General features: G+C 50.3%; 4 protein-coding genes; all 4 read left to right on the forward strand.

Moving 5' to 3' along the window:
* Positions 1-225: 225 nt before the first annotated feature.
* On the forward strand, positions 226-2,031 carry FFUJ_13058 (uncharacterized protein; the record flags this gene model as incomplete). Its single annotated transcript, XM_023575699.1, has 1 exon — positions 226-2,031. One exon carries the CDS (start codon positions 226-228, stop codon positions 2,029-2,031), a length of 1,806 nt encoding a protein of 601 aa, XP_023428971.1.
* A 2,874-nt stretch (positions 2,032-4,905) lies between these two features.
* Positions 4,906-10,267, forward strand: FFUJ_13059 (uncharacterized protein; the record flags this gene model as incomplete). XM_023575700.1 has 2 exons in its annotated part: positions 4,906-4,960; positions 5,055-10,267. The coding sequence occupies 2 exons, from the start codon at positions 4,906-4,908 to the stop codon at positions 10,265-10,267; spliced, it is 5,268 nt and encodes a 1,755-aa protein (XP_023428972.1).
* Positions 10,268-11,104: 837 nt separating this feature from the next.
* Positions 11,105-12,616, forward strand: FFUJ_13060 (uncharacterized protein; the record flags this gene model as incomplete). The annotated part of the gene is made up of 1 exon (XM_023575701.1): positions 11,105-12,616. The coding sequence occupies one exon, from the start codon at positions 11,105-11,107 to the stop codon at positions 12,614-12,616; it is 1,512 nt and encodes a 503-aa protein (XP_023428973.1).
* A 1,162-nt stretch (positions 12,617-13,778) lies between these two features.
* Positions 13,779-16,085, forward strand: FFUJ_13061 (related to NAD+ ADP-ribosyltransferase; the record flags this gene model as incomplete). XM_023575702.1 has 2 exons in its annotated part: positions 13,779-15,899; positions 15,963-16,085. 2 exons carry the CDS (start codon positions 13,779-13,781, stop codon positions 16,083-16,085), a joined length of 2,244 nt encoding a protein of 747 aa, XP_023428974.1.
* Between the last annotated feature and the right edge of the window lie 861 nt (positions 16,086-16,946).

Genomic DNA, 16,946 nt, shown 5'->3' on the forward strand with positions numbered 1-16,946 from the left:
GCAGCATTGACTGTCAACTGAGACCACCATTGACATCCACGAAGAGCTCGAATTAGAACTCAAAACAATAATAACCCAATTACGGGCGATTTCTGTTTGACAATCTTGCTTCGGCAATTCTTTCAAGATTTACTTCTCGGAACTCCGACCCGATTTGGCGCGACCGACCGAAAACAGAACCGATCTCGCCACAAACACAACATCTATTACTCGTCGACTCCCACCATGTCGGCTTCATCACCTCAGTCCATTGCATCCCCTGGAGCTGGCACACTTGTCGCTTCACAGTCAGGAACCAGGCATCGTGCCATCTCAGCTGCACCAAGTCCTGCCGCCTCACCAGCCACGTCGGGTCCCCACAGCCACAGGACGCCACTCTCCATTAAGCCGAGTGCGAAGCCACCTCCACCCACACAACCTCAGCAGCGCACTGCTCTTCCTTCCATCAACAAGATGGCCATGTCGTCCGTAATCAGTCCCCAGCCGGCTCCGCCGGAGCCTCCCAAGGTGTCTATGACCTCTAAAGAATGGGTGATCCCTCCAAGGCCCAAGCCTGGCAGGAAACCCGCTACCGATACACCACCCACTAAGCGCAAGGCTCAAAACCGCGCAGCTCAGAGGGCCTTCCGGGAGAGGAGGGCTGCTCGTGTTGGAGAGCTTGAGGAACAACTTGATCAGCAACGTGAGGCCCAGGAGAAACATGAATCAGAACTCAAGGACAAGATACACGAGCTTGAACTTGATGTCCAATCCTTCCGATCTAGATGCATGTTACTTGAAAATATGCTGGAGCGGGAGAGACAGGACCGTATCAGAGTCGAGACAGAAGCCGAGACTCTCAAACGTCGTCTAGATGAAGGTGTCTTTAACTCAAATTTTCAATCCCGAAGCATGAGTTCTCAGCACCCGTTTGAAGGACTTCACAGTCCCACCAGCCAGGGACCAAGACACAGCCTTCCTGATGCACGACCTGATCGTCAATCAGGCCACTCCTTTTCCATCTCCCAAATCATCTCTCCCCCAGAAACCCTCGACATGAGCGCGTCCAATGATACTGAGACAGCCATAACTTGTGGCAACTGTTCTCCAAATGGACCCTGTGCATGTGCCGAGGAGGTATTGAACTCCGCGGCCAACGGCTGCGGCAAGTGCACTCTCACATCGAATTGCCAATGTCTCGACGAAGTAGCTGAGGCTCTTGATCGGTCTCAAGAGCTGAAGCGTCCTGCCTCACCATCGGCCAATGTATCTACTGAGAAGAGGCATCGGTCTAATGCTGACGCCGAGACTGACTTCACAGCCATGTTCTCCCGCAAGACTCAAGAGGCCTTTTCTACACCTTCTCAACTCCCTTCCATGGACTCTATGCCTTTCAGAGATGGCTGCGGCTTCTGCAAGGATGGAACCTACTGCGTCTGCGCTGATACCGCTCTCGCGACTCCTGCCATGACTCCTAATGATACTCTTCCTCCCATCTCTCAGCAGGTCCAGACCCCACCTCCTGAAGATACTGATCTCCCTATTCTCGCTATGGAGATGACGGCCGATGGTGCTGTCAAGCTTCCTCCTCGCCGTCCCCAGGCTCAATCGACTGAGCGTCGTGGCTGTGGTCCCAACGGGCCTGGTACTTGTGCTCAGTGTCAGGCCGATCCAAAGTCTGGACTCTTCTGCCGCCTAATGGCCGCCAACTTGAACCGTAAGGATGGTAGCTCTGGTGGCTGCTGTGGTGGCAAGGGTGCTGGTGGCGGCTGCTGTAAGACCCAGAAGCCGCCGCAACCAGAGAAGATCAATCTCCCAAGTCTACCAAGCCTGGGCTTGAGTTGCGCTGAGGCATACCAGACACTCTCCAGTCATCGCAACTTTTCAAAGGCGGCGGATGATATTGGCTCTTGGCTGCCTAAGCTCAAGGCCACACCTAGACCTGGTACTCGGCCAGCACCACCTGGCGCAATGATGCCAATTGAGGTTGAAGCAGCAAGTATAATGAGCGTTCTGAAGGATTTTGATATTCGGTTTGGGAGGGGAATTTAATGGGATCCCAAGCCGTTAAATTGGATGAAAGATATTGAGTACATGAAAAAATGGCGGTTTAGTGAGCATACAGCTCGTGGCAGAGTTACGGCATGCCTAATATGGCACTGGTTTGGGTTCTGGTTGGAGCGTTGATATTATACCCTTCATTGGTTAAGATGTAGACTTCACTTGTCTGTGCATCTATGAATTTATGCGTCTATCAAGATCAATGCTCTTGATGTGAAACATGTCACGGTGATGCATTCAATAACGTGTGCATAGCAGGGTTCTAGAAGAACTTGTGCAACTAGGGTGAGCTTGTATGATTTGGCCAGTCGGAGACGTAGACGAAGTAGGCAGATGGGATGAGTGCACCGATTGAGCTAGAAAATAACGGTGTCCAAAATGCCATGTGGCTGTAGGGTATAACCCAGGTGTAGAGCCTCAGCACTAGGTAGGCAGCGAGGGATTGACAGCTACGTCGACGGGTTGATGACTGTTCCATGAGTAATAACAACACACTATGGCAACCTGTCAACCGCTGTCGGGATAGTCACGCGCTGACGTGCATGAAAGGAAAGACATCCTCGGCTGAATGGGGACATACATAGAGACTGGGGAAAAGGCGGGAGCTAGATACGGATGAAGTTGTCGTGAACTGTTGGGAGGCGGTGGAGTTTTGATGGTGGAGCAACATGGCCAGCGCATCGCCTGTACAAAATACAATCCGAGTCGAGTAGGTAGCACAAATGTCGTTCACTGGATATTCAGACGAATAAGGATAGCTGCATTAGACTAAAGTGGCGAGTTAGAGCCCGAGGCAGCTGAGAATAGTCGATAATATACCGAATACGGCTGCATAACTGGCTAGAGAGTCGACGAGTCGGTCTGTCTAACAAATATGAATGGCTGGGGCCTCTCGGTGAGCTCTCAGCGCAGAACTCGTCTGGCAGTCAGTGATTGGAAGAGGATGCATGTGGAGGTAAGCGCATGATTGGTGTCTTGGTGGTCTTGGGGGGGGATGCGTTGGCACACACAACCCAGCTGCTGCTTGTAGAGTTGCAGCAACTGTTGTCTTTGCCTCGCATAGAGGGAACTGGCGTGGTGCGATTAGATTGGTTGCTGGTGTGGATGGGGGAGGGGGGTTTGGGTACATTGTGCGATGTTGAAGGTCTGGTAGGAGGATGATAGCAATTGTTAGAGGGGAGGTATTGCTTGAAAAGAACAGCCTGTTATCTTCCATCACATGTTATTCGACGGTTCGAGTTTTTTCTTTCTTTTTGGTTTCATTGATGAGTGTCGTGAGTTGTATAAGTGGACGAGGCAATAGTTTAAACCCTTGTAACTTACAACACAGGTGTAAAATTACCCGATAGTAAAACTCAATCCGAACACGGGGACATGCAGCTGCTTCTTTGTTTTGTTTTGTTTTTGTTTATTCCTATCATTCATCGTAAATTTATTCTTTCTTGTCTATCGTCTCTTGCCCTCGTGGCCACAATTGTCTGGTTCGGTGTTCTTGTTCCTTAAAGCTATTGCTGGCTGACGGGAATGCATGACAACTCACAACTTCAAGTTACACAGATAATAAACAAGATACACTTTCTGCCGCCGAGATTACTTACTCCTACATTGTAAATCAGGCACACACATTCACGCTGCAAGTCATGATTGTCCTACCGTCATAGTTGATCATGACTTGGTTCAACCTGTGGATGCCTTGTTCCACTCTCAACCATAACAACGGGACAAGAACAGCTGTTCACGACAGGGCGCAAGTCTACTGTACTCTCCAAGGTCCACAGCCTAAATCCACAACTTCTCAAGAGCCGCCAGTCTTTTTAAACAACTCAGCCTTGATATCTGTTTAACCTAACTCATAGTTACTTGTCGCGCTTGGGCACTGCCAACGCACAACTCATGACCCGGCCCGACCGACCAGGGCAGGGAAAAGAGACCGCCCAGCGCTGATGGACACGTGCGAATCACACAGGGCTTCAGGTACCGACCCACAAGAGAGCCCTTGGGCCAATAGACTCTCATGCTCACCCGCATTGCCGCGACGTTCCCGACTGTAACAGGCTTAGCGTGTAGCATCTGCCAACGATGCTCTGTACCCACTACCGTAGCGCACCGCCTGTTCCCGTCCGTTATAGCGAGGTAGCGTACTCCGTAAGGAGGGGATACTTCTACCCCATCATATTGGATCCTGTGCTTATCCCAGTCCAAGTCCAGTCCGATCTCGTTGTTCAAGGTTGTTTGTTTCTGTTTCTGGTTTGTCTGAGCCTGCCTGCCTGCATCAGCGTCTGGTCTATGCTGCAGTCGGTCGGCGCAACCGACAGGTGCCAGTTGTGAGGCCCCTACTTCCATCGCTGTTATTACATCCAGTACAAGCACCATATCATCCCATAGTCCCTCTATTCCCACGATACCTTGCCTTGCCTACTTCTCCCCCACCTCCAAAAACTCCCCTCAACTCCCTCCTCTCACCTCCCACATCTTCTCTCTTCTCTCCTCTTCTCCTGATCAACAATAGACATACTCCTCCCTCGTTCTCCGTATCTCTCTCTCTGTCTTGCATTGTTTTCGCCAAACTCGACGTGCGACTCCAACTCGTGATACGATCCTGGTCCTTCATACGCTAGAGCTTTTTGGAACGCGCCATCCATCATCCCAGGTTCCAACCTCGCGCCCTGTCATTCCTTACTTGCTCCAATTTTCGCTGGCAGGTCTGGCACCCGTTCTCGAATCCTCATACAACCGTATTCCTTGCGACTTGCTCTTCCGCCTGCATTTGTCGAGTCAGATACCTTTGTTGACAAGCCAGTGAGCGGCGCCTCACGACAGCTATAATAGCTGCTCATTTGCACCGTAGAGTTCCCTGAGCTCAGAATGGTTTCTATGCAACGATCTTTGTCTTCACCTGTCCGCATTCATTCTGCTCCTAGTACGTCTCCGACGTTGCCACTCAGCCATAGTCTGAACCACCCGACTGCTGGCTGTGCCTGACTCTGTCTACAACTTTTGCTAATTAACGGTAGCTGTGTCCGCTGTAGCGCAAGATTCGGGGTCGCCCCCGCCATCTGTCGATATTCATGTACAACCATCTCGATCTCGACGACGACGCTCTCCGAGCCCTAGCCCAACTCGCGAATCGAAGCAGACATCACAACGACAGACTGAAGACAGAGACCATCGGGGTCATGGTCAACAACACTCGCCACTCATGTCATCAAGAAAACCCATTGTGGCACAGCCGAATATGCCAGGCCAGCCTTCACCAAGAAATAGCCCCCGGGTCTCGTCTTTAAAGCCGACCGACAACGACAGTGAGGGGCATTCTCCATTTAAGCCATTATTACAAGATGTTTCGCAATACACAAATCCACATCTTGCCCCCGAATCCGAAAGTACAACACTTGAAGAGCTGGCTCACCTAGTACGACTGTCCAAATACCAGGAGCGCAAGCGTGCAAACACCCGCCTGCGTCTCCAGAGGAATTTGGTTTCTACCGCTCTCAGCGCCCGTTTGACCCGTTGCGGAGAAATAGCTCATCGTAATTTGGTCGACAGTTTCCGTCGTGATGACAAGGAGAACTTTGCCGCCCTCCACAGCGCCATCCATGATGTACGCAACAGCTGCGATGAACTTCGTCGTTATGCTCTTCTCGATCCCGAGATGGAAGGTCTCGCCTCAGCCGGCCTCGCATCTTCTGAAAGTTTGGATACTCCTACTAACTCGGCAGCTCTTGGTCCTCTCCAGTCCATTACGCCATTTTTGAACGACATTTCTGCCTCTGCTCGCGATACGTTTTTGGATTTTCTCACGCAGCTCCGTACAAACCCGGATTATTTGGCTACTCGTATATGTTCCCTGTCAAGTTCCGAGTTGAACTCATTCTTGTCTTATCATAAAGGTTTGGAGCCCGTGGAATCTGTCCTTCCGTTCCATGGCCGTTCCGGAGGTAGAGCTCACGCAAGCGCGTCCGGACGAAACAGCACTGCTGTGGATATAGAACGATTGCTGTCTTTCCAACGACACGACCCTTTGTCCATCCTCATCCACACCTGTTTTGCCAACTCTGCCGGACCTGACAGCTCTGAGGATCAGCGACGTACAGATATCTGGGCTACTGCTTTGGCTCGTCTGATCTCTGAGCCCAAATCCACTGGCGAGCATTTCTTGATTTCAGTTCTCAATATTTGGACGGCAATGCGTGACTGGTCTGGCAAATCCAATATGGAATGGTATCTGATGAAGATCCTCGAGGATGGAGCCTTCTTGCTCGACCGAGCAGAAGACCAGCATGGGACACGATTCAACTTGTCCGACTGGAACCATTCGGATGAAGTTGCGGCCAAGGAGTTCTACGAGCGTGCAGTAAACCAACTATTTGAGCTTGTCGACGATGAAGATGCTACTGGAATCCCTGAAGGACTTTTGGAACTTGGAAATGCCATTTTGAGAAAGCTCGAAAACAAGTATGTCGAAAACACCTCCCGTTGGTTAGTTTGGAGATGCCTCTTCTTCGTCTTCCTTTTGGGCGTCATCATCCATCCGGAATCGTATGGAATGCTAGCCGAGTACCACATCACGCCTTATGCGCGAGAGAAGATCCTTAAAAAGGTAGCCATGAAGGCTCATGAGTATGTTTCCAGCATGTGGAGTGGTAAGCCTTCAGCAACATGTGTTCCTGTGGACATCCCACCCAAAATCAAGGGCCATGTGGAAAGTATTCTCGCTCGTTTCCAAGGATCACGATCCAAGGTTCCGGCTGCCAAACTCCTCCCAGCAAGGTCCATCACGTCCTTGCGAGAAACCAAGGAGGTCCATCCTTACCTGGTAATTAGCCCTGCTGATATCGCGACGTTGGTGAATGCCATATTCCCCGAAAAAAGACCCCACTCGGCTTCAGGAAGCTTTAGATCCGGACCGGCCTCCATTTCTGGCATGTCTGCTATCTCGCAGCCCATCTCCATGTCAAACCCAAGGAACAACTTTGAGACTGCCTCTATCATCAGCACCAGCGCTTCTTCGGTATTTAGTGACACTACCACAAGAGACGGGTATCTGGATGAACAGACATCAGTGACACCTCAACGATACTCTCCACCAGCGATGGACTCGGAGCTACAGAGACGCCTGAATAAGTATGAGGATGATGGCTATCGCCTGCGCCTGGCACTCCACGAGATGACGCAGAATCTTGGTTCTGACATTGTTCGTGGATCATGCCACCCTTGCGCTGAGCGATGGCTTGTGCTCTTCATCTCCGCTGATGGAAAGAGCCTTTCTACAAACATGACATTCGACCCTGATGATGAACTGGATGACGATGAAAACTCATCTAGCACTGACACGGATGAGGAAGATGCTCCAGATGGACCCGAACTCGGCAAGGACTACCATCAACTCCGAGACTCCATCCTCAAGCTCGTCGAGGACTATGAGATCCCTCGAAGCCTTGAGCCTGAAAACAGGACACAATTGAGTAACCGTGCTTCTGGTCTGAAGCGATACAAGTCAAAGACTAGAATTATCACCACAGAGCGGTCAATGGCCAGTCGCAACCCATACAGGAAACAGCTTGGCAAAGAGACCAACGATAAGCGAGAGGCCTCTATCCCTGAGGTTGAGACTAAGGACGACAAGCCAGAAGCCGTTCTCATTACAATGCTCAAGGCGGCCTCGTCACAATCCAAGGCTCTTGCTGACTTTGTCTCGTCTCACCAGTATTGGAAGACACTCAACCAGCTCAATGCTCTCGCATCGCCTTCGCTTCGAGAGAATGGTTTTGCAGTCCTCATTAACATCTTCTCTCGTGGCCCCAGAGACTCTATCCGTCGATCTGCTTCTGCCATTGAAGAGTATGACGCCTGGCTTGTCTGGCTCAAGCAGAGTCAAGAACGCCACGAGGGTATCATCGACCGCATGATGAAACGGGTACGAGCTGTGCGTGACAAGATGTGGTACGTGACAGATGTGCGCAACTCAAAAGAGTACGCTCACAGTCGCGATATCTGTCAAGCGCTCAAGACAATGGGCATGCCCCGCCGCTGGAACTCCTTCCAACGATCTCGTGCCCACATGGCCAGAGGTCCAAGTGCATCCTACCTTTATCGCACCGAGTCTCAGATCATGGATCTTCTTGCTGCGTCAGAAGAACAAGGGGGGCCAAACAAGCTGAGTGATGATCCTGCCGAGGCCACTGCAGCTTGGCTTCAGAATCGTGGCATTGAGAACTTCTGTAGAGGTGAAGAACGAATTCACCGCTTCTGCTACGAGGTTGACAAGTGCATATCGAGACTCGTTGGTGAGACCATTCGAGAGGCGCCTGTTTTGTGGTCAAGCGAGTTGTACAAGCGCGACAAGCTTGGATATGACCGTGCAAGGGCCAGAGAAAAGGAACTTTCCTGGAATGGAGATGACTCTGGAAGCATCATCAGTGAACAAGATCGCAAGTTCAGCCCGACATCCAGCAGGCCCAACTCCCTTGCGCGAGACCTCAGGTCGCTGTCAATCCACAGCCCCAGCCAGCAGTCACTTGACTCAGTGCGGCAGAGCATGCCTCGAGCAAGCTCAGCGCTTTCGGATATCCTCGATGGGCAAGAGTACTTTGACCGTGTTTCGCCTGCGCACACAAATGATTCGGCAAGCACCTTCTGGTCACCGTTCCAGCCGATCATGTCTCCCAGTTCAGGAGCTTCTCGGGGGTACTCGCCCACTACAAGTTTGACCAACCTCTCAACCACGTTCTCTCATCCAGCTCATCACGGTACTGCTCCATCGACTTCAAGCTTCTCGACAGGACGTCCTGGCACGTCGGCGTCATCTCAAGAGACGGTCTTCCAGCAGCAGAAAGTGGATGATGAGAAGACACGCTTCCTTAACGAACTGAGGCAGTCCCTCACCAGCCTTTTGCTTTCTGACCTCGGCAACCAAGTTTTCTCACGAGGATCTGAGACTGATGGCTGGTTCGACCAGTTGGGACAGCAGTGCATTGATCGTAAAGATGCTTTGGATCGTCGAGCTCGACGTCGATCCGAAATTAAGGAGAAGCGAAGCTCGGGACGACCACGAGTTATTGAGAAGAAGAAGAGCTTTGGAAATCTACGAGGCGCTGGCGATGACCGGGCGTCAGAAACCTCGGAATCTCTCCCTCTGGGCTCTACTGAGGAATCAAGCACCAGTAACTCTACACCACGCCTGTCGGTGGCGAAGGAAGACAAAGACAAGACAGAGTTCCCTTTCAAAAAGGCATACCAGCGATTGCTGAACATGTTTTGCGTACACCCCAACCCCTACGCGAAGCTCAATGCTCTGCATGAACTTGAGAACCTTATTGTAGCTGCGCTGCAATCAAGTGGGCAGAAGAGGCCACGATGGAATCGATCCGATGCTGGATCAAGCGTGGTGACGGAGCACAACACCAATGCCCGTCCTACACCACTGGAAGGGACAATCGACAATGTCAGAGAACGTCGGTCACAAGCACAACAATGCCAACTTCAGACGCCCTTCTTTGGTCCTCGACAGGCCAATTCTGAGACGAGGTCAATAATGTCGGGAGGAAACGTCAATACCGACATCATCACCAAAGAACTGCAAGCTCTGTTCCGAGAAGCATCAATTCGACCAAAGACACTGTTCCGTGACTTGCAGTTCATCGCATCTTTCGTCCCACCCTCGGTGCTGGACAAACAGGAACGCGGCAAAGCATTCTGGAACACTGCACTAGCTGCTCTCAAGCTCAAGTCAGAAGTCTGTCGAACAATGGTTGAGATGGCAGATGAAGTAGTTGCAGCACACACACATGTGCGCAAGCCAAACGACAACACAATACCAGACGTGCCACAGTCTACAACAGGCACACCACCACCGCCATCCACAACATACAAATTGGATGACGCGGGTAAGATGTGGACAATCACGGCCAAGGAAGGATTCCCAACAGCACAGCGCGAGCTTGCGCTGTTCTACCTTTCGAACCCGGAATACGTTGAGCGGACAACGCTCCCTCTTTCAAAGCCTCGCGAGGTGTTTAAGCAGACGGTCATGGACAAATATGGACGTCTCGGCAATGGAGGAGGCCGCACCGGGTTTTCAAGCGGAGGCGAAGGCAAGGAGAGCGATGTGAGAAGTGACCCAGGACTGATGTGTGTCGCGGTTCACTGGATGGAAGCGGCTGAGCATGGAGGCGACGAGCTGGCGACGAGCTTCCTGCGACAGAATGAGTTTATGGGTGGTCGTTGAGTTGCTTGCTGGTGCTGAATATTATACCCCCCGTGTTTTTATGTTTGGCGCTTGGGCGTCTATAAGATTTATATGGATGCTTTATAGAGGGCGAGATGATGTTTTCTATTTTTTTTTTTAATGCATTTTAAGGATTAGATGTTTTTGGAGAAATGCATCGACGCAGGGTTTTTTGTTATGTTACATGAGATACCATGTGAGCATGTATGGTGTTGATACTGGTAGAAAGCCAGTTCTTTTACATGAATTGTTATTATTTATTGGATTACTTCCCTTGATTCTCATTGAGTCGTGGATTGGTGTTTGAGTGAAATGTCAGACTAAAATACCCTGAAGCTGATGGCATTGGATTGGATGGATGGAGGGATGTAAGAAAGGGGCAAGGGCCATGATTCGGTGGATCAATTGACCTGTAGCGTCTCAAGGTCCCCTCATCCGAACCTTAACGTCATTTTGATCAATTGCTCTCACCTCAATCATCTCGTCCTCAATTACACACAGAAAGAGCCGCGACCTGATTGCATGAGTTGCGCACTGGACGCTGAGCCACGTAAGTACAGCGAGCGATACATACGTGCCACTGGCATTTGCTGATGCTTTTCTACCTTAGACGTGTACTAGTGGAGCGACTGCCTGTTTGTTGCCTGTTCTGATCTACCACTGTGACCAACTACCTTACTACTACTTTCTCACACACGCGATACATCTACTCTTGTTCTTCCACTTGGCCAACTCTCTCTTCCCCTCTTCCTCTTCTAAACTTTACAAGACTTTGTAGAACTTTATCAGTCTCTATAAATTTATAAACTTTTATAGAACTTTGCAAAGTCTGGCAACATGACAGCCGACTTAGACACCGCCATGGTCGATATCAGCCCCCCCTTAATGGCCGCAACAGCAACTTCTCCCTTCCAAAGGATCCCTCTCGAGGTTCTTCTACGAATAACTTACTTCCTTACCACTCCCGAGCTTGGAAACGTCCGTCTGACATGCCGCTCAATCGAGCAGGCTTTGTACACTACATTTACCAATGAGTTTTTCACCCGCAAGCAGTTTATGATCTCAGAAACAAGTCTGCAGGCTTTGATTGACATCTCAAAGAGTCGGCTCAGCCACCATCTTCGCAAAGTGCATTTCGGGCTTGATAGGTTTGCACACGCCCTGCAAGTTCACGGTCACAATGCCAGGACAGCGAGGCAGATGGAGTTGTACAATGGCCAGTTTTCACTGCTGAGTACGGGGTATCACAGGGATATGCTTGTGGAGGCCTTCAAGAACCTGGAGAATCTTGAAGACGTGGTCATTCGCGACTTCAACTCGGTCCGCCGCACTCGCGATGGCCCAGGTAAACAGTGGACAAGCTACGGATCGACCACGGCTTTGAGGGAGACCGGGTCTCGTCCTGGCCAGAGCAGTGGTATGGCCTGGGGACCTGATACGTCAACGGCTTACGGAAGCACAATCTTCACATCTGTACTTTTCGCCCTCGGCCAGGCTGGTGCGAAGCCAAAGGGAATTGAGCACATGTCACATTCTAGGAATCATCTGCGAGATTGTGCCTTCAATATCCCTTCGTATATGGAGGCCTCGGTCACACCTGTTTTGGAGAATCTTGAGAAGCTACACATCGACATCGATTTACTTGGCGGTAGCGACTTTTCTAGCGACGACGCCGCTGGCCATTCATCGACTGCGGATATGATGCTTCGCCGGTTTCTTCTCAAGTTGAAGAACATCAAGCATCTGCGCATCAATGAGACACATAGTAGTGTTACTGGTCCCGGTATGCTTCTTGGGTGGCTAGGTCGAGAAAACACCCCCTTGTCACCCCCTCCAGCAAACCCTTCTGCACCTGGATCACCTCTTGCGCCCCTTGAGCCTTCGCCAGAATATTATCAGTTGGAAGAGCTCAATTTTGGAATGATGAACGTGGAACCTCAGCACCTCCTTGCCGTTGCCCGAAAGTTTGCGCCTACGCTCAAGAGACTAGAACTACACAAGGTCACCCTCCGACGACGCCTGCCGGATGGCCACTCAGGGACTCCGCCAAAGACAAGCTTCTGGAATAAGTTTCTAGAGAAGCTGAAAGACATCCCCAACCTCGACTTGCGACACATCAAGATCAGTTTTCCTCAACAGCAGTGGGCTACACGCCCGACCCGCTCCTTTGTCACCTTTGAAGGCCAGAGAGAGAGCGTGAAGCAATACACCGGGACGGATTGGAAGTACTTCGTTGGGCACGAGATGATGCCCAAGATCAACGTGCAGTGGCCGAGTGAAGATAGCAGTGCGGACGAGGGTGATGATGACGATGACGGTATTTGGGACCTATATGCGCTTGATCTTTAAGCGCCGGGGTTTTGCTGACAACGTATGACAGATGATTCCGACGAAGACGACGACGACGATGGGGAATAGTTAACAGGTACCAGGCGGATTACATGTTTATAGGACCCAATCTAAGGTCTACTAAGTCTACACTAAATTATCCTAAACTACCTGTCCTAAATTGTCCTAAATTATCCTAAATTCATCCAAACATCTTCTCATAGTTTAGGATGATGTCCTGAGTTTTCTTGCCTCCCTTCAGTAGCCTACTCATAATCAAGTCATCGCATGCTACGGCTCTTTGCGTATCCTTGATGACTTCTCAGCCCTCGGATGGTATGCTCTCCCCTGAAGTTCCAGGCATGATCCATTTATTCCAGGCAGCCATTCCCACTTCGACCGGTTTAATTGATATCACATGATGTCGTGGCTGGGTCGCGCCTAGAATTTGGGTCTTTTGGCGCGTTGGTGCCTGGAGCGCGTCTCCTCGGCTATTTGGGGGTGACAGAATGAGTGAGCAGGTCCGGCTTGGTAGTGATTGAGCTTTAAAGACTTTTTGCTTCACCTCAGTAAGTAAAAAAAGTGTATTTTAGAAATATATGAGAGATGATATGTTATTTATAATGCATTTTCTTTCAATTCGGCTTCAAACGCAATAAAAAAGGTCTCTTCTATTGCTTCAATGGTTAAAACTCATTAGCTGGGCCTTTCTGTCAACCTGCCCCAGCTGTCAAAGGGATCGCTCCAAGTGGGGGGTTTCAGCCTAGATGCCCGTGCTACCTTCCCATTCAGCTGGACGTCACCTCATATGAGCTTGAGCTTACGGGAACCTTTAAAATGGGAAGGCGCCGACCTCATGTCTAGACCTTTCAATTTCTCCTCAACCCAACTCAACTCACTCACTCCTCTCACCATCATCTTCTTCTACTTGTTTCCGTCTCGTGATTTGCACCTCGCACCGTTGGACAAGGATCGCTCGCCCTGAGATTCGGCGATTGCTGCATTCGGTTCAGCTCAAAGTCGTTGGGTATGACGCCCCTGAACCAAGCTCTTTTCTCCACGCGACGGATGATTAGGGCTATTACGAGCTTTGCTAACTTTGTCTTAAGTTGAGACAATTCCTCTCTGAACTTAAACACTTTCCCCCAACTCTTACACCACTTTCAATCACACATCCGCCAAAATGCCTCCAAGAAGAAGAGCTGCCGCGAACCCGCCAGCTAATCCGCCTCTGGACGGCTGCGCGATCGCAGTCAGCGGCAAATTTGACGACATTGGCCACAGTCATTCCTCTCTCGAGGCTCTCATTCGCAAGCATGGTGGATCATTCACCAGAAGCGTTACCAAGGCTACCACTCATGTTGTTTCCACTCAAGATGACTTTAACTCCCAAAGCAACAAAGTCACAGCGGCCAAAGACAAGGGTCTTCCTGTCGTGGACCCTTTGTGGCTCATTGATATCGAAACCAAGGGTGACAAGCTGGGTGCTGACAACTATACCTGGGACTCTGCTTCCAAGACCAATGGCACCGCCAAAGCTGCCACCAACGGCAAGTCAAAGAAGCGATCCCCTCCTGCCGCTGATGAAGAGGAAGAAGAGGAGGAAAGCCAACCCAAGTCCAAGCGCGCAAGGAGCACCAGCGTTGCGCCAAAAGCCAAGGCTAAACCCACGGCGGTCAAGAGGAGCACTAAAGATAAGGCCCCAGTTGAGGACGAGTCTGAGGAGGAGGAAGAGGCCCCCAAGACCAAGGCCAAGCCTAAGGCTGCTGCAAAGAAGGGTGCTAAGGGCAAAGCTGCTGTCAAGGATGAGCCCAAGGAGAACTTGGAGGATGAAAAGGTCGTTGCCGAGGGCCAATTCATCAAGAAGAAGGATGTCGCAATTCCTCTCGATGAGCACTGCACTCTCCCCACCTACCAAGTTTATGTTGATCCCGACTCTGGTCTCATTTATGACGCTTCACTGAACCAGACCAATTCCTCAGCAAACAATAACAAGTTCTACCGCATTCAGGTGTTGAAGAATCCCAAGTCCACTGACTTCAAGACTTGGACGCGATGGGGTCGTGTTGGAGAGATAGGTCAGAAGGCCATCCTTGGAAACGGAACCGTTGATGACGCTATCAAGCAGTTCCAGAAGAAGTTCAAGGACAAGTCAGGCCTCGCCTGGGACAATCGTACCGATAACCCCAAGCCTGGCAAGTATGCCTTCGTCGAGCGTAGCTACAACCCTGATTCTGATGATGACGACGACGAGGATGACAAGAAGGCTGTCAAGAAGGAGGCGGATGATGAGGAAGACAACGCATCTCCTCCCGAGTGTACACTCGAGAAGCCTGTCAAGGAACTGATGGAGCTCATTTTCAACCAGCAGTACTTCCAGCAGGCCATGACATCTCTCAACTATGACGCTAATAAGCTGCCACTGGGCAAGCTGAGTAAGACAACCATTACTCGCGGTTTCCAGCAGCTCAAGGACCTCGCTGCCTTGATTGATGACCCAACCCTTGCCGCATCAAAATGGAACATGTCCATGTCTGCTGCTACTGAGCACCTTTCCAACACCTACTATTCACTCATTCCCCATGCCTTTGGTCGAAACCGTCCACCTATCATCCGTGACAACACCCTACTCAAGCGAGAAATAGAACTTCTCGAGAGTTTGTCAGACATGAAGGACGCTGCTGAGATCATGAAGATTGACCGCAAGACGAGAGATACTATCCACCCTCTCGATCGCCAGTTCCAGGGTCTCGGACTTGACGAGATGACTCCTCTTGACCACAAGAGCAGCGAGTTCAGCCATCTCAAGAACTATCTCAACGAGTCTCGCGGTTCTACTCATAACATGACCTACACAGTCAAGGATATCTTCCGCATCGAGCGACAAGGCGAGTTCAAGCGTTTCGATGACTCCGAGTACTCCAAGATTTCTTCCGATCGTCGTCTTCTTTGGCACGGCTCACGAGCGACAAACTACGGTGGTATCCTTAGTCAGGGTCTTCGTATTGCTCCCCCTGAAGCTCCTGTGTCAGGTTACATGTTTGGCAAGGGTATTTATCTCGCCGATATGTCCTCCAAGTCGGCTGGATACTGTTGCTCTTACAACACTGGTGGCGAGGCTTTGCTTCTGCTTTGTGAAGCTGAGCTGGGTGATCCCATTCAGAAGCTCATTCATGCTAGCCCTAATGCTGGCACTGATGCAAAGAAGCAAGGCATGCACAGTACCTGGGGTCAAGGAAGAACCGGCCCCAGCGATTGGATCGATGCTGGTGTTGTTCATGAAGGCCTCAAGGGTATCAAAATGGTAAGTTTTCAGTTCCTCCAAGTAGTTGTTCGTCTTTGTGTGCAAATTCTAACATTATTTCAGCCCGATCCCAATGTCAAGCCTGGTGATACCAACGTTTACGGTGCCGGCCTGTACTACAACGAGTACATCTGTTATGATGTCGCCCAAGTCAAGCTGCGTTACCTCCTCCGAGTCAAGATCTAGGACCCTGCCCTGAACTGGTAATGACAACGCTTGCCCATGAAATAATCAGCGACCATCCATATTTATGAGTGTGGGATTACTGTTTATTTGGGACATCTTGTTTCTTTGTTTCACGGTTATTTATAATTCTCTGTGTTGGCGCACCAGCGGGAGGTTTGAACATGTAGGAACACAAAAGCGGTTGCTCGAAGTCAGGGTCATGACAGGCAGTGGACCAAAGGATCGCAACGGCGTTATACGGACAAGTATTGTTTGATTTTGATGTTTTCTTTCGTTTCTCATGTGTCTCTCAGACTACTGTATGTACATGAAGATAATACACTATCTAGAACATCTGCGCATTATCGTAAAGGGTATCATATCCCTAAAATATCCGTGCTTTTTAATTTCCAATATTCCAACTCTTGCTTGATTCTAGATGCGGCTCATCGTGATTTGGTTGTGAATAGTATGTTCTTGGCTGGTTGTCATCCTCATTCTTTGAAAGGCCAAGATCCGATGCTGAACGTGACCTTCAATGCATATAAATCATACAGGAAGTAAAGCTGAGCTCCAACACTGGTACAATTGAGCTTTTATCAAGTGATACTGGGTATATGCCCAGAAACATGCCCGAGGACTCTCATGACGCAAAGTTCGTGGTTTTAGGTGAGTGATAGCGGGTGGATCAGCCGATATTGATTTTCTAGCCGGTGGTGGATGTTTTTGTTTCGTCTGCAGGGTGTAAGGCGGCGGCTTCTAAGCTCGAGAATTCGGATTCGTCTGCATATCTCGGTTCCATCACCTCAGTGCAAGTACTCCTACCTTCGGAGGCTTTGATCGGATCATCGGGTTAAGAATCGGGGCTTCGGGGTGTCATTG

The sequence above is a fragment of the Fusarium fujikuroi genome, chromosome FFUJ_chr04 (assembly GCF_900079805.1).
Source record: "Fusarium fujikuroi IMI 58289 draft genome, chromosome FFUJ_chr04".
NCBI lineage: Eukaryota > Fungi > Ascomycota > Sordariomycetes > Hypocreales > Nectriaceae > Fusarium > Fusarium fujikuroi.